We start from the raw sequence: 23,062 nt of genomic DNA on the forward strand, positions 1-23,062 counted from the left end.
GGTGCCCGTTCGACCGGCCTACCGTCAGTCAGTCCATCACAGAAGATACCTGCGACGGTTTCCGTTCGTCGGATCGAGTTCTCGCCTTATGTTCTCATTTACTGTTTATCATACTTTCTGTCTCAAGTTACGGCACAGTCGGCGCGCACGATCTGGGATCTCCCTCGGGACGGAAAATCCCTTGGCCCTCACTTCGAAACCCAAAAGCCGAAGAATTGGGTTCGAATAGTTGAGAGCGGTGTCGATTTTTCTTCTCGAATCGGGGAAGCCCCGGCGCTTTCAAGAGCTCAAGTCTTCGTTCTTCGATCCACAGTCGTAAATCAACAATAATTACAGCACCTCACGATCATCTCAGGCGGAGGCTAGTACGCCAAACATCGCTTTTCACGAAAGCCGTCGCCGGTAGTATAAGGGGATGACATTTGTATTTTAATCCAAGGATCGAACTGGATCATACGGGTGCAAGGGTCCGGACCGGGGTGCGAGGCGAGAGACATACTATATTTTCTTCGAAAAAGCTCTCGAACAATCACATGACACGCACTGTCTTGGGGACGCACGTCTTGCGTTTTCCGCTCGATTCTATGCGAAACCGGACCAATCATCTCTTCCAGATGGCTAATTCCGAGGTGGGGGAAAGACTTCGTGGTGGCCATTCGATGGTCTGCAAGGGGTCCGGACCCGAGGTTTGAAATTCGTTCTACCTGAGAGAAGTGTCTGGCATAAGAAGTTTTACTGAAAACAACTTCCTTTGGAGAGCTTCTGCCCCATGTCGAGAACTCGCGGGGAGCGGAACCACCTCAGCCATTTTCGGCATTCAGGCATCTAAGAAGAACTTCCAATTAGCCGAGAGGAGACATTCGAAGCTAGAAATGACAGGTCTCGTTCGCGACGTGCCCGTTGAACTCCTCGAGATATGTGAGGCTCTTCCACCCGTCATGGGCGAACATGCATCCGTCTCGTCGGGAAAAATGCAGCACATCGGGTCGGCTGAGTTCCATCCGAAAGCCGTCTATTATTATTCATCCAGAAAATATCGCGGTGCGATGCGCTTAATCCAGCGCGGCCGAACGACGATTATCTCTCACAGCGATGAACATAATTGCTGGCGGAACAGCAGAGCTGCTTTTTGTCAAGGGAGAGAAAGGGCCACAACAGGATCTCGGAGTGATTTTGGAATCGTCGTGTGGAGCCCCATCTCGGCATCGGCGGGATCCGAATGCGAAGAGATGGGGCTGAACACGAGGGGAGGGAGGCGAGAAAGTTGGAAACTCGGGCTCCCCGATCTCAAACATGCGCAGAGAGATTTGGAGGAAACAAATTGAGGCCGTTCAAAATTGCTACAATTTGCTCTGTCGGAGCGAATCCGTCCAAAAAATCCAGTGTACGTTTCCGACCCATGCTCTCATGCGCGCCATCATGAATGTATGGGTGCTCGGTACCCCACTGGGTGACCAGCCCGGGATCGTCGTCCGCTGTCTTTCAGATCCAGAGCGATCCACCGCATAAGCTGTCGCGATTACTCTCTCGCTCCTCTCTCATGAGCTGAACCTCATTCAATTTTGCAGAAGATCTTTTGCCCCGTCACGGTTCCTGCGCGAGTTCGTCCGCGGGATGACTTTCGGAAGTCTCTCGGAAATGTCCGTCGGAGCAATGATCGAGGACATGTGTCACGGCTCGGAGCGAATCGGGAGAGTACGCTATTTCTGCGCACGCAAAAATCGCTCGGTGCACGAGAACAGATTTCCTGGCGGATTGAGAGAATAGAAGGGCAAAGTGTCCTTCGCGCGATTGGTCGATGGGCGGTTGACGACTACTGACTTGACTTGAAAGTTGTTGAGAGCTTCTTGGCACGCCGCCCGTCGTCATCTCGAGGGAGGCGGCAGGGGGAGCGGCGGCACGTCATTGGACTATCGTAAGCGCATGGACTCTCCGCTGACGTGCCCGAGGAGCTCACTCTGGAATTAGACGAAAAATTGGACGACGACGACGTGCGAGTTGGGGGAGAGGAATATTCAGCATTTGGATGAGGCCTCTGCGAGATTGTTAAGTGGAGCTTCGAGTGTGTCGAGGCCGCTTCCGAGCTCCCAGGGGATCTGTACACGAGAGAGTAAGGGAGAGCCGTGCGATTCTCGAGAAGCCTCTAGATCATAGATAGTTCTGCTCGAATTCGGAACGAAATCCGAAAATCCCAAGTCGGATCGGAGGGGGCCACAGGTCGGGAGTCATAATTTCCCTTCGATCTCAGATTTTAACTGAGTTAGGAAACCTCGGGAGTTCCCGATGCGCGTTCCAGATTCTATCGCTTTGAGCTGGAATCCGGTCGGAGGAGCGATGAGAATGTGGCCTGAGGTGAGATTGTTCCGAAATCCATGGCACCGCGGTGGCGCGAAATTATCAAACCTATCGCCGATGTAGGCTTCGATCCGAACTGAATCGAGTCGCGAGTGGGGCATGGCTCCGGGCTTGATGTCTGGGATATATGTAAATCTTGAATCGTGGCACGGAGACAATGAACTCCCTATGCTCGACGCTGAGAAGAAGCGACCAATGCCGAGATGAGCTCATCGGAAGCTGGATCTTTGAGTTGGGATTTCGCGTCATGAAGAAGGATTGCTTGCCGGCTTCAATGAATTCTATATGGTTGTCAAACGATTGAGAACGCCCCAAATCGTCGGGTAAGGATAGCATTGTCAGAGGGCGAAGCGAAGTGGTGGATACGTTTAAGGCTGCGCTCTTTCAACCTATGAGTCCACAACCGAGGGTTTTTTGGCACCCTTCTTCTCCGGATTGGTGAGCTCGCGAGCCGCGGTCTTTCCCATCGGCGAAGATTTTTGCTACTCATGGAGATTCCTCCAGGTTTCGGGGCTGTCCTCGTCCAGGCTCTTCTTGTTGAAATGTCTCAAGCATGAGTACCGAGTTCCCGCTCTCGCAGCCGGATTATCGCAGGGACTCCCGAAGCACCAAGTTCATATACTGACAAAGAGCCGGGGGATTCCGTCGGCTGAAACTCGTTCCCCTCGTTATCGATCTAGGTAATTGGGACCGGTACAACTGTCATTACCCAGTCCTGCTTCCCAGCTAGATGGAGCTACTGCCATTTTCGTTTCATGGAGAGGCTTTTCACGTTCTGCATGACAGCGAAATGAGCAGGTGAACTTCATAGACAAAAGCCATCAAGCGCTCCTTTGACCGGGATTCCCTCATCTGAAAATATCGAAATCACTTGCATCGAGACTGAAAAGCCGGTCCCTCTGCATGTATGGATGGAGTGAGTGAGCAACGCCGCATCTGGTCATTCAGGTTCGTCTTCGAATCAGTGAGCATCCCAGCTATGCACTCAACAACTAACCAAGCGACCAGACGGCTAGCCACACAACAACAGCGAGTCTGGTTGAACAAGGTCGGAAAGATCGAGCCAGCCAGCCAGTCGTTTGGTCGATCGCTTGGGTAGCGGGGCGACCGGTTTCGAACAGATTCTTCGAAGGCTCGAAATTCGTGCTTTCACAGGATGCCCCTCCCTCGAGCGAATGTCCGTCTGAAGCTTCCCGAGCGAGACAGGTCAACAGGAACGCCGTCTAACAATGTCACCGAACCCAAGTTCTAGCAATGGCCGTAGTGAGCAGAAGTAGGAGAAAAAACTTGAATCGTAGTAAGCTCGGAGTGAGAGGCGACTCAAGATCGAAAACGATATGTGCGAATCGTCTGAGTCATCTCGCAAGAGAAAAACGAGGCTCAAGAAAATCGGGGCAGATCCGATAGGTTCAGGGAGTCTTCCCCCTCGAAGCTATGCAGCCCGAAAATTCCGAGGATAAGAGCTGTCCTACAGAGTCGGCGGAAGATAAGAGCCGGAAGCATGAGTGAACCTGTGAGAGAGCCCTCCATGGTCTTCGTGGCCACACTGAGCCACCAGGTTTTATTGTTTTCATCGTATTCGCCTCAAGAGAGGTGAACAGAAGGGAAGTAGAAGGAATGCGTGGCGACTGACGACTCGTTGGGATTTAGCTCGAACGGGCTGAAAATTAGTAGAAAAATCAACGGCGCCCATGCCTTGGATCTCCTAAACAATACGTATCGAGTGTACCCGGGTGCTTATCCGAGCGAATGAATACGGCCGTAATCAGAGCTCCCCTAAGCACGGGTCAAAATAGCCCCCTGTGGTTTGGACTTCCACATCTTTTACGGAACGAAGACATACTATATTGATGGGCGCAAGGAATCGGATTCACGTTGTATTCGACGTCTATCCGTCGATTATCCGTGCTCCCGGATAAGTCATTCTAGTTCTCGGGGAAACCCTTCGGATCAATTGTCTCCAAGGGCTGCATTGATTATACAATTGAAACGGAGGTCGAGTCCAAAGGATGGGGATGCGGCCGATGCTGATTCGGTTATTGCCCTCGTTGGGAGCCTGTTACTTGATCGAGACCCTCGACTGCGCCTTCTTTTCGACCGTCCTACATATGCACATATGTAATTGGTCCCCGACGTGGGATGCGCCTGGCAGAAAACAACAGCCGATTCGCGGATCACCGGAGGAAAATAGAATTAGTTCCTGATGAATCCATTATAATCAGACAGAAGGTAATCGTCGGAAATCCGTCCCTTGAGAAATCACTCCCGCTCCCGGAGGGAATCTCAGGAGCCAAAGACTTTGGGGAAAGTATCTGCTTCCGTCTGCAGTCTAATCGGGCTAGCCCGAGAAGAGCAATTCGTCGTGAGAGAATCACCCGAAACTCCACGGACATGGCATAAATTGACCTGGGCTAACTTCTCCGCTCCGAGCTCGAAGAATGATTACGACACTCGGATGCATCCGCGAGAAGGCCGCGCGGAAAAGACCATCAATCATTCGTCGTCTCGACATCTCACTCGCAGCTCGCAAGTAATCGGGAATTCCGGAGTCTCCATCTGAACTTCGATTTAATCAGAGTCTACCGGAGAGACCAATGGAGTCCCAGAGAAACTGCGAAGAATGCCTTCCCACTGGTCCCCGGTCGCCCTCAGAACATCGTTGCTCCGATATCGAAAGCTTTGACCATGCTCACCTTGCGGATTTCGATAATTTCCAGCGATCAGCGATCATGCGTCGGATCCGTCTGTCTCGCTCAACGATCGAACCAGCGATCGGCTCACGTTTCGTCAAAGGGATGGGAGTCACAGGATGAGCCACGAAGCTTCGACTTCGAGATGTTGAAACAGTTCTAAGAGGGAGAGAAACAATAAAATTTCGACGGCTTCACCTTCAAGTGGGCAGGGTTGCTTCTCGGAGCCATGCATCGCTCGATAGCGTCAACGGCTGCTCGGGTTATTTATTTCGTGAGATTCCCAGGGTCTGAGTGATAGGAGGTCCGTAGTAAGGAACTCGCTGGAGTTTTCGATTCATTCCATCGGCAGCTCGCTCTGTTTTGATTGAGCGCAATAATTATAAACAATTCGATCGATCGGCTTATGTTAGACAAGTCCCGCTACGGGATCACTGCTTCTTAGGAAGCATCCGACGACAAGAACCTGCCAGAATATCCGATATCGAGAATCGAGACTATGAGATAAAACAATAACAATATGTACCGTGATTTCAGATATCGAGTCGTTCCGGTTCCGGCCCCGTCGGAAACAGGGAAACAATCTGAAATGACGACTCAACGCTCCCCGCGAGCTGAGCTGATTTGATTAGAATCCGCGTATGTTTCGGCCGGGACCGCATGCGATCAATTGATCATACGTACAACGGAAACATCGGAGCGACAGACACTATAGTAACCATGAATCGTGGGCTTTCAACTGGCTCTGTGACGCTCTTCATCGGATGAGCGTCAGATCCCCTCTCGTCAAAGGAAGTTCCTCCCCATACTGGAGAAAAACCCGACTTGACGAGCCTTTGAGCATCGTCGTGTCGGCGAGCAGCCGAGCGACCGCTGAAACGACGGGTGTTCGCTCCTGCATCTGTTACACTCGAGCTGCTTGGTGTGTGTGTGTATGTTTGTATGTATGAAGTACAGAGTAAGGACAGAGGTCAACGGCTCTGTTAAAAACCACAGGTCCCCAGGAAGGAGTCTAATCCAGAAATAAATGAGTTTCCATTCGTCCAATCATTCAAGTAGCGGGCATGGAATGCTGGGCTCAGCTGTTCTGTGTGAGTTCGCAACCAATCGAATCCCCCAGCCGTTGATCAACGAGATATCCTTCTCTTTGAGACTATCCATCTCGGGCCAAATCTGCGAGTAGCTGAAGGATGGACAGATATCCATCAGCCGGTTCCATATGGAGGTATTCTCTCCAAGAGCCCGCCTTTCAATGCCTGGCGACGATTCGGAAGATGGAGATTGGGGTCGATGACCCTCGGAAAGCATTCGCGCTCCAAATTCTAAGACCAAAATCGACTGAATCGTAGGATCTTGCGCATGCGAGCCGCGAGCTGCTGCGTCCAGACTGCCATCGGTCATCGATTCTGGTTCATTCCCTTGAGCTTGTTCGAGGGAAACAGCCCCTCCCCGGGTCACGGACTAGAGGAGGACGTTTAAGTGAGATTTCGATGATTCAGAGTCATCGATCAATATGATACGGGATGCCGGAAATTTCATTGCCACCCGCCTCCGATCGTCACGTCGAAAAGCAGACTTGACTCTTTTCGAGGAGCTCAACATGTGCGAGTCGGTAGAGAGTAGGAAACGATCAAACGTAACAATTCTCAGATCCCTGCCGAGGCACACGTCTGCATCCCGAGAAGAATCACTTGATCTCGAGAGGTTGGCGCTGTCTCTTAGGCGACGTTCCAACCTCCCCGGCCGCTACCATTCTGTCCTTCTCAAATATCCTGCCAGGCTCACGTTGTCACGAAAGTGTCGGACAGGAAAGTGTGCCGGCTCCATATGGAGGTATTCTTAGACAATCAGAACGCTCGGAATAGGTTGCTCGCTTGGTTTCTCGTTTCCATCCTCGTCTACGGAACTCGATTCCCTAAATCGTCCCGTTCTCTAACTTCGACGTTTCTCCCAATCCGCCATTCATGACACGTGTTTGGAGAATTCTTTCTCTCCTATCTTTCTCTCGGAATGAAATATCAAGGAAAAGACTGATCGGATAGCGAAACGAGTGTATTCTCGCATCTCACACCAGGTGGATCCATTCAGGACTCATTTCTAGAAAACCATCGATACACATAACACAGAACAATGCTCATCGAACCGAGACCGCGTTATCAGCACGGGCCGGATCGCTTGGAGCGCTGGAAGTCCGCAGTCTGCGCTCCTTGTGCGAGTTGTTTGAGCCAACTATCTCTTCGGAATCAGATTGAGGTGCCGGGCGTCACAGTAAGTAACCCTCCCAAGAGTCTCGCCGATTCCAGATCAAAGCTATCCTCCGTAGGTCTGTACACGACTCCTTTGTTCTTATAAACGTACGGTAGGCGCAACACCCAATATGCGCTCGGGGTGAGAGTGACCGTTTCATATGGGAAGAATACAGGGGCAGAAGGGGCCGGTTGCACTCGGGGTTCTAACGTCACATCTACGGCGAGTTTAGGAGTGACGACATGGATTCGCATCAGTTGAGCATTGGCCTGACAAGAGCAGGGACACGAATAATAGAGCGGCATCGGAGAAGACACGATTTTGTTGGCGGTTTCCTTCACGAGACCCGATGAGGTCGATCTGAAAATAGTAATTTTGGTTCTGATAGACTCTGCTCTCGTTGGAAGCAATCAAGGCTCTGATCGTGCAGTCCTCTGACTGAGCTTACCGGAGAATACTGTCAGGCGCCGACATCATGAAGCGTTTGCCATCCGGGCATTCATATTCTAATCCGATAAAGATCTTCACGGCCCTAGTTGTTCCCTTACGCGTATCACCGCTCGCCTCCAAAATCTCTTTCGGGAAATCCAACTTCGTGTCCCAGGGTAACAGAAAGTTACTGCCTGGGAAGAAAGCCTTCTGGTCAACGATCCCACTCTTATGGGAGTACCGCGACGATGGTCCGACGCAAACACAGCTCCATGATGAGAATTTCGGGATGAAAGGAGTTTGAGTGCACGTCATGTCGGCCTCGCTCTCCTCGTCCGACGCAAACTCCAAGTGCTCGAGCTCAGCACAGCAGTCCGCCATCTCGTAGAATTCGAAATTCGCCGCGATCAGCTTGAATGGATCGGGTCTGGTCATGTGCGACCTTCCGCAATTACAGACAGACAAGTAGTGGACACGAGCCTCGTGTTCCCCGGTTTCGTGGATGGGTTTCACGCAGCCGAATCCAGTCAAACTCTGCAACGAGATACTCGATTTAGTCTATCTGATTCAAAATCTGTGACCGTACCGGACATGGTCTTCCAGCGCTGAATCACCTTCTCTTTACAAGACTCGTGTCCATCCCTCCAGTATCTGTCGCAGTCTTGTCGAAGCTCCTCCACCAGCTTGTGCACTGTCGGTCCTTTCGCTTTGGCTTTGAATACTTTGACGGCGTAGGCCATGCGGGCCTGATGGACGAACTCGTCATAGAATTTGGGGAGATTCGTTTTGTAGGCTTGGAAGGCGACAGGGTAAGCCTTCGAACATCGGACCTCACTAAACTTCGCGTCGATATCTATCTCGTTGACGTTCCGGAAAAAATGGACCATTTTCTCGAATGTCGTCACCCATTTATGGAGTTTGGGTCGTCTGAAATACGCCACCCCTGCGTTCCGGCCCACGTTGTCGTTGAACCCTTCCTTGAACGCAAGTCTAGTATGGCCCTCAATGAACGGAAGGCAGTTCTCGTGACCGACATGGACGAAGGTACGAGTGGTTGGAATCGCGAAGAGAGAGTTCCCGCAGTTGTTGGTGACGATTCGACTTCGACGCAGGGTCCTGCAAGAGAGCTCCGGCTCATTATATGAACCGCTCTGCGTCCATCATCCCCACAGCCCGGATTCCCATGCAGTATGTATTGATATTTGATCATAATAATCAGTCGAACATCGTTCATGCACGCTTGCTCAAAATCACGGACAACCCAATGGATCCAGTCCGAGGAGAGCTCGCGCTGCGAACTGCAAGCCCAATCGATGTCATTCTTGGGCTTCATCGACGGAGGTTAAGGAACGAATAAAGATTTTGGGTTTTCACATCAACAATCGATCAATTTTTTTCACTTTGGTTCCCCTCAGGTTTGTATGGAAGCTCGTACGACGGAACACGCATCGGAGCACTCTCTACGTGAATCTAACCTGTAGATGAGGTCCTCCATGTTCGCTGAGATATTTGGGAGATCGTCTAAACATGGTCGTAGCAGGAATAAGGCGCGCGGTGAGCAATACCTGTAGACGGGAGACACTTCGTATGCAAGAGGGCGATGTCATCTACAGAGCTCCACTATGGATACCACGACGAGGCGGAGATGAGCCTTACCTTCCCGCTGGTCGGTCGAATTTTTTCTGCAATTGCTCCTTGTTCTTTAGTCGAACCGCATCTAAGCGGCGGAACCACTGCAGATACTGCACGTCAAGTTGCCAGGTGTTCGCCGCGAAAACGAGCAAGTGGCTCACGTGTAGATAAGGAAGCGCCTTGATGGACAATTCACACGACAGATAGATGGTCCTGCAATGATGTCGAGGGGTTGGGTGATTGAGCTGTCGGAAAATGCGCGAAGGTTTCTCAGCTTTTCCGAAGCCCTACCTGTTGGCGGCATCGTAATAGAAGCGCGAATCACTGAAGAGGTTCGTGCACGAGCCATCCACTCGAGCTTTTGACACGAATGTCACTACACAGACCTGTCGAAAGAAAAGAACTTGTCCGTGTTGTTGTCCCTGCGAAAGCATATCGTCATAGTCTCAAGATTCTCGATCTATCGACTCACCTCATCGTCCGGGTGATCCAGAAGCGTTTTCACTGTGGTCTCATCGAAATCCATGACGAATTATCGATTTCGAGGACCGTCGAATCGCCCCGCTCCCAGGTTCCTTCGTGGCAGGCACAAGGACGGCTAGAATCACACTCAGGTCCACATACTCAATCAGGACGCACCCGGTCGGACGACCGACATGATCGGAGAAATGGACGCGAAGTGAAAGTTCGAAAGAGGTCCTGTTTACGTACGATATATCAATACAGGATCCGCGGTCCTGTGGAGGCGGCCATCTTGGATTGCAGCAGCGGCTCTCCGAGAGACCGAAGCTCTTCTCGGTATCGGTGAGCGACTCCTCAGCCACAGATCCGGCCTCGGAACGTCTTCGACTCTCGTATGGATCACAGAGCCTTCATAATATACATTTCATACGCTTCCATTCTCGTAAATTGTTCTTGTTCGTTTTGAATTTGGCGCCGCTGTCATCAAGCGTGTTATGTTGTCTAGCGAAGGGCCTGTGCAGACCAACTCGTGAGTCGGCACTTTGCTTTTTGAAGCGGTTGTCGTTTTTCGGACTTCTGAGATCGCTGAAAGGTTTGTTGATGGGGATGGTGTCAGATTTTGATCTTTAGTGCCTAATTGGCGCAAGTCCCATGCTGCCGCGGAGTCTGAGGGCGCGATAAGGTGTGTCGAAGTGACTCCGCTTTTCCCGACGATACGGCACACCGGCAGCTCCAGAGCGCTCGGTGAGATCGTCCTGCGGCCTCGGATTTGAGTCGAATAGCATTCCCGCCTGCCAGTTCGTCCCCGCCGAGGACATCGGAACTCTGGAATCCGTGGGGCATCATCTGAGCCCGAATCCTGGCGGCGTGATGGACATGGTCGATTTCCTCTGAAAGCTTCTTTTCCCGATATTGGCGAGTCCTAAGCCGGAGACACTCGCCGTGATTCCAGATCCTCGGCGGGAATGCGTTATTCCTGTCAAAATCTCCCATCCACGATCGAGTTTCGGAATTTTCCCTCCCGAATTACTTTCCGTCTGCTTATACCGTCTTTATTTCCGATGGCGGAAGCCCCCGGATCATCATGCTCCCCTCCGCGATCTCGGATGACAGATGCTGGCGCAAGCATGCGAGATCGAAGTATTATGCGGAACGGGTTCCGGTACATCTCGTGGGCATTAATTAGGGTCGTTCTTCCTCAGATGTATCGTAATCAGTACGATAATGATGTCACGGTGTGGAGCCCGCAAGGCCGTCTACATCAGGTCGAATACGCCATGGAGGCAGTCAAGCAGGGATCTGCGACGATCGGTCTGAAGAATGAGGATTATGCCGTCCTTCTTGCGCTGAAACGAGCATCCTCCGAGCTCTCGGCACATCAGAAGAAAATCATACCGATCGATCTCCACGTGGGGGTCTCTCTCGCAGGTCAGTAATTCGGATAACTTTATCAGGTTCATCTTCTGATTCGACTGATCGCTCACCAGAAGCTTCTCCTGCTGTCCTCCGACGGCGGAAGATTCGTGCGGTATGGAAAACTCTCCACAAGAACCATCCTCTTGTTGCAGGTTTGACAGCCGATGCGCGAGTCCTCTCGAAAATCATGCGCAACGAATGCCTCAACCACAGATTCGCCTTCGATTCCCCGCTCCGTATCGCCAAACTTGTCTCCTATATGGGGAACAGAATGCAGTCTTGTACACAGGGTTACGATAGACGTCCATATGGGGTTGGACTCTTGATAGCGGGTTACGATGACAGTGGACCTCAAATCTACCAGACGTGTCCGTCAGCTAACTTCTATAACTGCAAGGCGATGGCGATCGGCGCCCGTAGTCAGTCTGCGAGAACTTACCTTGAGAATCATCTCGACGAATTGAAAACGTGAGTTCAAGCATGTGACGCCGAGGTCTTTTCCGGGTTGGCTTCGGCTCGGAGCTCATAATGGCTCCGCTCTCGTATGAGTGACGACGAATTCGTAAACGACGATTCTATTCCCACAGCGCATCCTTGGACGATCTATTGAGGCACGGACTACGAGGCTTGCGGGATTGCCTGCCGAACGATGTGGAACTCAGCAGTAAAAACGTGTCGATCGCCATCGTCGGTAAAGATCGGAACTTCACCATCTACGAGGATGAAGGATGCGAACCGTTCCTCGCAATGATTGCGGGTGAGGATCGTGGTCGCGGTGAGCGACCACCAGCTGCAGATGATCCCGAGGAAATGGAACGGTAGACCAGCTCGCTCAATCACCATCGGGAGACTTCGATCAGAGATTGGGCGCATGATGGACAGGTTGACCATCGCGTTATTTAATACTTTTCGAGTTTCTCGACCTTCATCCTCAATAAAATATCGATCGCATGGTTTTTACAACAGACGGCCGAGCATGTTTTTCAGCCAAGGTTCCCGGTCTAGCGCCGGCGTACGATGTCTGATTGCGATTCCGAGAAAAGCATCAATGGGACCCTGCACCCTCACGATTTTCTCCTTTCGAATTTCTCCAGTATTTTGTAGTAGCGTTACCCCGGCGGACACCTCGGGTGGAGAGTGCTGGGAGGGTAGGGAGAAATCGGAGGACTGGGAGGACTAGTTTTCATATCTCACAGCGATGAAGGGGATTCCTCCAGGTTGATTGGTCGTTTCGCATCGATCCACGTCGAGTCTGCTGATACCTCCTCGACGTCGATATTAAAGGCTTCCTCGTCAGTATTTTCGTCTGCTAACCCTACGGAAACACTCTCAGTCAGAATTTCCTCTTCGACGGTCATAACAGGAATGATCTCAAACATCATTCTCTCACGTGTACCATCTATGTGCGCTTCCAGGCGGCTGCTCCTTTCTGAATACGCGGGGACTGTGATTCATCTCCTCGAGCCTTGCGTACGGATTCAATGCTCTGGATCTCATGGAGCTATGATTGCTAGGTGAAACGCAACCCGTCGCAGCTGTTTACAGTTTTCAGCGGTGAGCTTCTGAGCCTCCGGAACCCGCGAAAATGACGGGAGATCGGAGAAAATTCGATTACCACGGCAAGAACATTCTAGCTCCCATGGTTCGCGTGGGGACACTGCCAACACGTCTGCTGGCTCTCGAGTTCGGTGCTGACCTCGTCTACTCAGAGGAACTCATCGACTATCGACTATTGAAGTGCAAACGAGTGGAGAACACACTCCTAGGGAGCATTGACTACATCGACGCCGAGAACCAGATACTTTACAGAACTTGTGCCGCCGAAAGAGGTCGGAACATCGTCCAGATAGGGACTTGCAGCCCAGAGAGAGCGGTCAGAGTCGCGAATATGATCAAGGCAGACGTTGCCGGCATCGACGTGAACATGGGCTGTCCGAAAGAGTTCTCCATCAAAGGGAACATGGGCGCTGCGCTCTTGACTCAACCGGAGAGGATTGAGGCGATATTGACCGCTCTCCGCGAGGCCCTCCCCGATCATCTCGTCACTTGCAAAATACGTGTTTTTGACGACGTCGAAAAGACCATCGAACTCTGCAAGCGAATGGAAGCTACCGGAGTCGATGCAATCGGCGTTCACGGCCGTACAAGAGACGAGAGACCTCAACACGCGAACCGGAATGCCGCAATCAAAGCTGTCGCAGATGCGTTGAGGATCCCCGTGATCGCGAATGGCGGATCATCTGAGATCCGGAACCACGAGGACATCGACAAGTTCCGCCGGAACTGCGGGGCGGCAGCTGTCATGATCGCGAGACAGGCGGAGGAGAACGTGTCGATTTTCCGTAAGGAGGGCATGCTTAGCTGGCGGGAACTCGTCGACCGGTACCTCAGTGCTGCTATCGTATGGGATAATCGCTTCCCGAACACAAAATACTGCATACAGCGCATTCTCGGGTCGCTGCAGGATTCGACGGACGAGGGCCGGAAGTTCCTTCACACAAGGTGCATGGAGGACATCTGTGATATCTGGGGATTCCGAGAACTGTTCGAAGAGAAGCAGGCCCAGTGGGAAACCGGGGGATCGTTGCGTGATATTGACGATGACGGGACGCGCATCAATAGGGGAATCAAGAGGAAGATGGAGAACGACCCGGATACCTTCGGTATCGAGGTGAAGTTCTGTCGGAATCTTTTCGGCATGTCCGACCTCCCCAAAACGGTCCTTTTGAACAAAAGCCGAGCGGAAGGTCTTGAGCAGCCGGACTACGAGATAATTCCCGTCGACAAGATGTTCCGAGCGGTGGTCGTTTACGGCGGCAAGAAGTACACAAGTCTCTTCCGCGAGAAAAACAAACGGATGGCTGAGCAAGGAGCTGCCTTGGTTTGTCTCTTCGCGCTCGGGGTGATGGGTGACGACAAGATCAGAGGGGAGTCGGAAGCGAAACTATTTGCCGAAAGCCTCCGGAAAGCTTAGTGAGCTCGCCGAGCAGGTACACAATACACCTGTTTCTTTTCGCAACCAGAAGACTCGCTCCGCTCTTTGTACAATTTAGGTAGAAATTTCCGAGGTGGAATGAAGAAAATTGTGTCTGCCCCCATACAGGCTGTTTATGGAATAAATCCAAGACGCGCTTCTGCTCATCGGATTTTGCGTTTATTTCTCTGCCTATATCCCAGAGACAAAACTCAAGCTCACCATGGGGATTACTCAATCGATGAGTCACTTCATCTTCTGCAGTGCATTCATCGGCTGCGCCGTTTTCAGTCTATCACAAGCTTTCCGGAAAAGTTGGCACGAATATTCAGACGAGAACATCTGGGCCCACAGCGATGTGTATAAATTTGAGGATGTATGCCGAAGTGTTACAATCCACGGCTCGATCACGTCCTGTTTCTCGAGGACCTTCGATGGGTCGGACACAATGCTTTAGAGGTCATGCGTTTGCATTGCGTGCCGTCTTTATTCGTCCCTTGGCATCTCGTTTTCTCCAAGCCAGATTGTTGCGTCGAAGAGGAGTAGTCGCTCTGAGCTACCGATGCCTGTGAAAGGATACGCTCTCGTAGTATTGGTTCGTTCCCGAGAAGCATTCCGTTTATGATACTCTCTGCCCCGGCGGAAAAATAGCTGGCTTACTTGGTCCCACTCCAAATTCCCATTCGGGTCTATATATTCTGCGGATGAGGCCTGCGGGGAGAACTGGCCATAATTAAGGCGGATCTTATAATTTTTCGAAGAGGAACTTCCTTATGAGAGAAACGCGTCGCCCCGTGAAACTCACAATGAACTTCTCTAGATCCGACGGAGCGTAGGGCTCTTTGAATTGGTGATCCTTGGAAGGCGACAGCATCGCGATGACATTGATGCGTTCCTCCATGCTGGAAAGCCAAGTCTCAAGTGGTGATACTTGGGTAGGGGAAGTCAAGACACTGCGTGCCAATCGGAGGTCTGCCTTCACTACCTCCACTATCTTACGTTTTGATGGATTCCACGAGTTTGTGGAATTCTTCCTTAGATGCAGGCTTCTGTTTCGCTCGAAGTTTCGTCAGGACGATTTCCACTACTGTCACGCTGGCAACAGCAACAAGCAGCTCAGTCAGAGAAGCGTGATAGTCTAAGATGGATAGATACATTTTTTAACGACAAGCTTTGGAGTACCCACAACCCCGTATATTCGAGGAGTCTGCGCGAGCACTCAATTTTCTTCTCCCATCCAAATTAGGATATGACAACGCAGGCTCGAAGGTCCACTTCATCGTCAAGAGAGGAGAAAGAACGCGTACCTGATGTTAACTTGAGGTAGAAATTCAATGGGGTCGCTGTGATGATGATGAGACGACTGACGAACGGGAATTGCAAGAAGGAACCGACAACCATCATGAGAGCGAGCAATCCGAAGTGGCTCGCAAATGTAGCCGTATCGCCATCGACTGCATGGGATTTGGAACATTTTAGATTCCGAGGAAAGATTCAGCGTGGAGCGTCGCTATACGAAGTCTGCATCTAGACCTCAATCCACGAAGACATATCTCTCCCAATTCAGATTCCAGATGCTCGCTTCCAACCTTCGTGCTCGATGATGAGCGATCGCGCCCATCTCGTGTGATCGCTGACGGTGTTCTGAATCGTCATCAAGAGACTGCCCAAAGCTCCTAGGGACTCGTTAACCTTGCTGATGCCCTCGAGACTCGCTTGCACCTGGGAGATAATCGGGGGAAAAATTAGACATCAGAGTTGCAAACGACTCGGGCTCGAACTCACGATCGACGGGAAGCTTCAGGCGGTCGCAAAAATCGGGCGGTCGGATCCAACCTTGAGATAGGTGAGATCTTGGAGTGCCAACAAGCTCTCGCCTCGACCTTCTAGTTCTGTCAGGAGCTCTCGTAGCGAGGTCTCGTAGAGCTTCAGAATCTGATCCATGGTTTGCCTCTGAATTTTCAGAAGTTCTTCTTGCCTCTGCACTTCGGCCACTGTAGAATCTTAACGCGGAAAAGAAATACATTCGTCAGAAGCAGTCTCGCACGCTATCGGTACGGTTTTCCCCCGAAATAGCCAAGTGAACAGATTCCCGGTGCTTTTCGAGCACGCCGGATTCAGCCGAGACTCACCCAAATGCGTTTTCACCTCGTTCGTGATTTTGATCAGCTGGTGGCTCCCACTCTCGAGGATTTTTTGATCCGTTGACAGTTGCATCACGTTCTCGTTCAGAGCGGTCTCCAAGTTCTTCTGCTTGGCAAGAAGCTCTTCGTGACGAGAAACCATCGATTCATGCTGATCGTTCAGGACGTTCATTTGCTCGGCGGCTGAAGCTTGAAGATTCATCAGCTGCAATCAGAACATAAACTCTCACCGTTGCTGCCAACGGAGAGGGAACTGCAATCGCTGCAGGCGTTATATCTTGCTCCGACCATACCTTCCCATGCCATTCGTGCATTTCTTGAAGTTCCCCGAGCTGATCCTTCGAGGCGATAGCGAGATGACTGACGAGCATTTCAACCCGTGCTCGGAAGAGCTGCTGATTCACGGAGTGACAGAGAGCTAGGGCGCGATTCGTCATCAGCTGGTAAACGGTCCATGAATTGGGATCCATAGGTTTCGTACACTCGGCCAATGTCATGCTGCTCTTGCAAGGGAATTGAGGTCTACCTGAAAGACGGAAACGAGATTCAACCCAACTCGATGTGAGAATCTGGCTCCCACAGCTGTCAAAAGCGTCCCCCATCTCATGACGCTCGATGCGCTTGATTTATGGGCGAGAGATGATGGGGCATTCTCGGACCCCCGTGCTTACGCTCAATGGCATTCTGACAATTTAGCAGATTCACTGCCATTTTCCCAATCTGCTCGTCGTCGAGGTGGCCACATTTTTTCCTTAAGCTCAGCACCAGTCTACGGTGACAATCCGCGAGAGGTGAATCGTTTCCAACGGCTTCCAGGTCGAGCTTCTTCGCTTCTTGCAGGAATTTTTCGTCTGTAGGACTCAAGTCGAATGCAACATCTACCGCAAGAGCCTAGGAGGATGAATTCATTAGAGTTCCGGGCGAAAAACGCACTGTCTGAGCGGTTAGCGAGTCCGCGTCGGATCCGATCGAGACGAAATTTTTCCCATGAATTGTATTCACGGCCATTCAAATCAACTCTTGAAATTTTCTTTCCGCAAAGCGAAGACAAGTATCGCGGATACAAGGCGGAGAAAGTGAAAATCGTCTCACGTACAGCAGTAGAGTCCGCCGAAGCGTAAGTCTCCGAAGATGGAGTTTCCTCCCCGCTCAAGGTCCATTTAAAAATGGACAAGAACGGAACCACGCTCACAGGATACGAAGCTAATATCAGTACCAAGATTAACTTCATGACTGCTTTTTGAAGACAGATGACGAGATTTCCGGGAGTTCCTCTGAGTTCTGGGAGGGATTTCTTGGTCCGGATCTGGGATTGTTCACATTTTTAGCTTGTTTTCTTTCCTCAACTGCCCGGTTTGCACCGACATGAATCCTGATGCCTGATTGGCTGTCGGCCGTGTGACGTTTCGTTGACGCGGCAGAATTTGAAAGCTCGCAATGTCCCCCCCACCCAGGATACCTGAGGTAAACGTGTCGTCGAGAAGAATTCGACCTCACTTCTAGGAAGTTGTGCTCGACAGTTATTCCGAGGCTAACTGAGAATCGGTCGGGATCCATGGGGAAAATCGTTCTATCGGGCATTCCGGCGGCTAGCGCGACCGGCCTCCCGCGCTCGTGCTGTCCCGCCGATCAGCTGTTCTTCTCGAGCATCGCGCGGCGTCGTAGTCGCGCGGCTGTTTCCTCGAAGATTGAGTTCCAATCGAATTCTAGATGTGCAACTGAGGATATCGACTAAAGCGTCGAGCCTGACAGGAAGAAGACGATTCCATTTGGCCCCTTAGGGGTTCGTCAAGCAACGTTCCCGTGGAATTAAGTTCCCTCACGAGCACAGAGCAAAAATGCTCCCCTCTTTCTTGAAGGTTCCCTCAATAACGGGTGCCGGGTGAGTTGTCTCCCGCATTTCCATTCTCGACGCGTTTCGTCGAGCACCGAATATTCGATGAAATCCTCCGTTCTATACAGGGTTGAGAGATTCGAATTCGTATCGAGACACTTCGTGCACGAGATTATCATCCATCACTCGTCACGGAGATCATCGATGTCAGGTCCCTGTTCCGATTTGTTGAGCTCAACGAGAACCACATTCAGACGCTGGGCTCATCAAGCAGACTATTCATCGGAGAATACTCGGTCCTGACGTTTGATTGGGGTCGGCGTGGAGAAACTCGGGAAGGGGTCTTTGACAGCTGTCTCGACGATACGTCAGCTCAGAGCTCGGAGCGCTGCCTTCTCTCGGATCGAGGATATCATCCAGGAATCGGGATGTCGATCAAATGTGTCTCAAGACATGATTCCCGGGCTGTGGAAGCGACCTCGGAGGAAATCTCGTTGGAGGAAACCTGAAATGCTCACAGTACGCTAATGATTCATCCTTGTTCCAACCTATCGAGCGTACACCGTTGCTCGAAGGAAGGTTCCGGACGACAAATTATGAGATCTTGTTTGGGCTATAGTTTGGATGGGATAGATGGTATTCTTGAGAGACATGTCGGGGCTAATCAAGCCGATCTTGAGCCAGGTAGCGGCGGATCCAGTGGCGGATCTTGGAGGGGGGAAAAAATCTGGATCCGCCACTGGTGCCAAGCTACGTGGAGGCTGAAGAATTAGCTTGCGTTCTGGCATAATTAATTAATCTGGCATCGCTCGGATGTGATTCTGGAATCTTTGCTCCGCTGTGTCACGATAGCCCGCGGAGACAAGATTCGCGCCCTCACTCATTCCTGGGGATCGAGTAAGAAGGTCTTCTGCGACGACCCGAGCCTCGCTGTTGGTTGAACATCGTAGCCAAGGCTGAGGCGATGCCGACAAACAAGCAAACGCTCCTCCTGGTCTCTACCAACTTCCAGTTCAAATGTCAGGAACCCCAATTTTGAACGCCGCAGCAATGAATGAATGTCGAATGAAAACGTCGCAGACCCTAGACCCGGGTTTCTGTGGAGACGATGCGGAGGGACGAGCAATAGTTGGTAAGGTTTCTTCGGGCTTGGATATCGACTAGCTCGCTCCCAGACCGCTGCCGGGAGAAAAAATCGGGGGAGGTCAGAACTTCGTCAGGTTTCGTGGGCGGGGTACTAGTCTTGGCTCGAGCGAATCACTCTGAGGAACGATCTCCGCCGTATCGAGAGCTCGAAACATACAAAGGAAGACCGCCTCGATCAGCCCCTCTGTATCACATTGGTACTCCCGGCCGCCCGAAGCCCCCATCGAACGCTGTCATCAGCAATTATCGTTGGGAAGAAGCCAATGCGAACCCGAGTCCTCAGGCGTATCCCTAAACCTTCCCGAAATTCTATCTTTTCAGCCTGACGTCTAGCGGTCGGAGGAGCCTGCTGCGATATTTACATCATTCCACAAAGAGAAAACTTGTTCTCGGAATCGAAACCAGCTGCGACGACACAGGAATGGCTATCGTCGATGAAGCAGGTGACTCATATAGGATTTTCCTTGAGCCTGGATACAGTGGTATGAAGGAGGGAAGTAGTATTCCTGGGTCTGAGCCCTCTGCGGGATCCAGATCCATCATAAGGCGACGTCGGTCGGTGAACGCTACCCGGAGCGTTTGAAAAAGAACCTCTCGCAGCCTGGATCATGGAAGAGCGAGGAGCTCATCAATAGCTCGACTTCTAAGATGACAAGCGTCATGCGCTACCAGCTCTTATCATAAGACGCTTTTTCCCGCTCAGTAGTATCAGATGCCAGCTCCCTGGGAGCATCGGATCTGTACAGGAGCCCCATTCCTAGCTTTTCGGCTTCGACAAAACTTATCAGAAGCTTCGGATTGAGACACGAGGAGTTCGCCTTTTTCGGGAACGGTCGTCGGGATCGAGTTTCGGGTGCGAAGGCGTAATATTCAAGTCTCCCCATTGAACAGCTGCTCGCCATAGAGATCCTCACACCGAAGGATCGAGTTACGCCACGAGGGAATTTCCTGAGAGTGATCTTTCGGACAAAAAATCTTGTTCTCGCAAGACTCCCCGAACGAACGAGCTTTTACACAGATGCCGAGCCTGCGGATGAATCTGACCCTTGATGATTCGGAGAAACATCTGTGATATATATGTATGTGTATTTGGAATATATCAGTACATGTATAGCGACTCGACGCTGGCACTCGCGGCGTGGTTGGTCTCCACCTCATAATATAAGCTGAATCTCGACCGAGCGTTATTCACGCGAAACTCCAAGCTGAACCCCAGATCTAGATCCACTGAGCTCGGGTTGGAATTCGCTGTGAAGCGACGCTCGTCTAGAGGGATGTTCAAAGAGACACGCTGTCTTCCCGTCTGCCGAAGATATCGGGGGCAACCTCCGGGGAGGCTCAGTCTAAAGGAGATGGACCAGGTCGAGATCCGACTAACGCTCCGTCAATCGGCTCGACAGTCACTGGGCTTGACGTTCGAGGACACTGTTTTGGAGAGACGGTGTCTAATTCCCGACTTTGACATTCCAGGGAATATCCTCGGCGAAGCTCACCACTCACAGCTCAGAACCCATGTTCGTTTCGGAGGAGTGCTGCCCCCGCTCGCAAGGGACTTGCATAGGCAGAACATCGCAAAAGTTCATTCGGACACTCTGAAGGCGGCTGGCGTGGACCCACGCGAAATCGATGCGGTGGCAGTCACGACAAGACCGGGCATGGCTCTGAGTTTGGGGGTACGTAGAAAATCCGGCGGCCCGGTTTTAATCCCTTTATCGGACAGCTGGGCGGGGATCCCTCAGCAACTCTCGTTTCCTCTCCCCAGGTCGGCTTGGAGCACGCGAAGAAATTCTGCAAGGAGAACTCCCTCCCGTTGATCCCCATCCATCATATGGAAGCCCATGCTTTGGTCGTTCGGTGCGAGAACCGCTCTGTGGACCTTCCATACCTCGTACTGCTGGTGTCCGGCGGTCATTCCCAGGTGCGTTGTCGGAAAAGAGTGGAGGAAGGCCGTTTCGGCGGCCGCAGCCTCGATGCGCGGCCTGATGATGGAAGCGGTCGTTCTGCATGCGGGGGCGTACTCGATGTTTTTTTGTACGCGCTTGACGTTTAATATCTCGTCTCCGAAGGTAGCCGTTGTCAGGGACGTGACGGACTTTGCGTTGCTCGGCAGCACGATAGACGATGCGCCAGGTGAAGCTCTCGACAAAATAGCCCGGCGGCTCAAACTGAGTAACCTCCGAGAATTTCGGGAACTCAGCGGAGGGGCCAGTGTAGAACTTTTGGCCAAACGAGGAGATCCGAGGACGATGAAGTATCACCAACCCTTGTCGGACCGCAAGGATTGTAATTTTTCATTCTCAGGTATTGCTCTTGACGGGAAAAAATATTCGCATCTCTGCCTCTCTCGGGTCCCGACAGTTGCGGGCAGGCATCGGAAATTCGCCAGGAACTTCTTCGTTCCAGGTTTCAAATCGATGACTACATCTCAAGTGATGCGGCTCGAGAAGGGGCTCGGAATCCGAGGTGACGCAATTCTGCCGAACGCGGCTGATATTTGCGCCAGCGTGCAATACTACATGTGTTTGCACATCATGAAGCGAGTCTTCCGAGCTATCATGTTCTGTCGACGGAAAGGGATCGATTTCGGCGACCGTCTCGTCATATCCGGTACGTGATCAAGCCTTCATTCCGAAAGTTATCGATTCGCCCTCTCGCTCCGATTAGAGCTTCCAGAGAGCGGATAAATCATTATTATCTATCCGGAAATAAATTCAACGGCATGGGCTGCGGAAGTTCTACCTGGAAGTCGAGCGCTGCACCATTTCTCGAATGACAAGATGAGTCGAAGCGCGAACCGATAATGGCTTGCGACTCTGATTCATTTTCATTCGGTGTAGAACAACGAGCTCTGCGAGGTCGGGCCGATGCTCATGAGCTTCTTCCGCTGCCCTGATTCTGCCAGTCACTCAAGTCCGATATATGGTATCATACAGTGAAGAGTTTGTGACGAGGAACGTCTTGGCGTGCTTTCAGGGGGAGTGGCCTGCAGCCTTTACCTCCGTGCGTTCATGAGGCAGCTGTGCGAAGCCGAAGACGTCGAACTTTTCGTTCCGCCGCCCCGTCTCTGTTCAGACAATGGAGTGATGATCGCCTGGAACGGCGTCGAACGGCTACGGGTCGGCGAAAAACCTAAATCCCCTCATGAGCTGGACGAGCTCGGATTCGAGCCGAGTTGCTCTCTAGGGGAAGATCTCAGAGAACAAGTCTCCAGGGAATGCATTCGCATCCCACGCTTCAAAATCGACCTGGTCAGATTGCTCACCGAAACAGGTAACATCCATGCGAGCGGATTCCCCCCCGATAGAGGAATTTCGCCGAAGAGAACAAGCAAGGACCTTGCGGAACAGATCAAATTACTCGAAGTGCACGACAGCGAAGATACAAAGACAGCTGAGTTAGCCTGACTGAGTGAACGAGGGTACATTATTCTCGACGCGTCTGCGGAATCTCGTTCCGGGCGTGGAGGAAGTCTCCTGACCCGAAGTATGTGTATGTTTGAGCGGATGCGGTTTGCGACTGGAAGAAGTTACTTCGAATGGAAAAGTGGCGCTTGTTTACCTCGAGCAAACATTTCCCTTTTTGATTCGGTTTCCTGCGCAAGAGGAATTCGCGTGCACAGGAAGTCGTCCTGCATGCGGGTGAAAATCGCTGCGTTCCCTGCGTCATACAATTAATTGTCCGGCTGCCGCTCAAGAAATGCTGGACGTCGGAGCTCCCCACGCATGATGGGAGA

General features: G+C 51.7%; 5 protein-coding genes across 5 annotated transcripts; 3 read left to right on the forward strand and 2 right to left on the reverse strand.

Moving 5' to 3' along the window:
* Nucleotides 1–7,079: 7,079 nt before the first annotated feature.
* On the reverse strand, nt 7,080–10,063 carry LOC100898534 (protein SMG8). Its single transcript, XM_003738536.2, has 7 exons — nt 9,826–10,063; nt 9,645–9,739; nt 9,378–9,566; nt 9,197–9,286; nt 8,336–8,837; nt 7,741–8,255; nt 7,080–7,652 (listed from the first exon to the last, which is right to left on the reverse strand). Exons 1-7 carry the CDS (start codon nt 9,877–9,879, stop codon nt 7,289–7,291), a joined length of 1,809 nt encoding a protein of 602 aa, XP_003738584.1. The 5' UTR covers nt 9,880–10,063; the 3' UTR covers nt 7,080–7,288.
* Nucleotides 10,064–10,115: 52 nt separating this feature from the next.
* On the forward strand, nt 10,116–12,196 carry Prosalpha6 (Proteasome alpha6 subunit). Its single transcript, XM_003738509.1, has 4 exons — nt 10,116–10,207; nt 11,018–11,243; nt 11,384–11,699; nt 11,819–12,196. The coding sequence occupies exons 2-4, from the start codon at nt 11,018–11,020 to the stop codon at nt 12,051–12,053; spliced, it is 777 nt and encodes a 258-aa protein (XP_003738557.1). The 5' UTR covers nt 10,116–10,207; the 3' UTR covers nt 12,054–12,196.
* Nucleotides 12,197–12,816: 620 nt separating this feature from the next.
* On the forward strand, nt 12,817–14,205 carry Dus2 (Dihydrouridine synthase 2). The gene has a single exon (XM_003738537.1). The coding sequence runs from the start codon at nt 12,817–12,819 to the stop codon at nt 14,203–14,205; it is 1,389 nt and encodes a 462-aa protein (XP_003738585.1).
* A 158-nt stretch (nt 14,206–14,363) lies between these two features.
* LOC100898819 (protein brambleberry) lies at nt 14,364–17,633 on the reverse strand. Its single transcript, XM_029113050.1, has 11 exons — nt 17,446–17,633; nt 17,021–17,240; nt 16,643–16,875; nt 16,338–16,554; nt 16,042–16,208; nt 15,795–15,927; nt 15,513–15,659; nt 15,205–15,343; nt 15,011–15,107; nt 14,866–14,916; nt 14,364–14,771 (listed from the first exon to the last, which is right to left on the reverse strand). Exons 1-11 carry the CDS (start codon nt 17,578–17,580, stop codon nt 14,613–14,615), a joined length of 1,698 nt encoding a protein of 565 aa, XP_028968883.1. The 5' UTR covers nt 17,581–17,633; the 3' UTR covers nt 14,364–14,612.
* Nucleotides 17,634–18,010: 377 nt separating this feature from the next.
* On the forward strand, nt 18,011–22,733 carry Tcs4 (Threonyl-carbamoyl synthesis 4). The gene is made up of 7 exons (XM_003738539.1): nt 18,011–18,231; nt 19,651–19,772; nt 20,800–21,002; nt 21,092–21,247; nt 21,396–21,630; nt 21,733–21,936; nt 22,303–22,733. Exons 1-7 carry the CDS (start codon nt 18,188–18,190, stop codon nt 22,731–22,733), a joined length of 1,395 nt encoding a protein of 464 aa, XP_003738587.1. The 5' UTR covers nt 18,011–18,187.
* The last annotated feature ends 329 nt before the right edge of the window (nt 22,734–23,062 follow it).

This window comes from Galendromus occidentalis, unplaced genomic scaffold (genome assembly GCF_000255335.2).
Source record: "Galendromus occidentalis unplaced genomic scaffold, Mocc_1.1 scf7180000076006, whole genome shotgun sequence".
Lineage (NCBI taxonomy): Eukaryota > Metazoa > Arthropoda > Arachnida > Mesostigmata > Phytoseiidae > Galendromus > Galendromus occidentalis.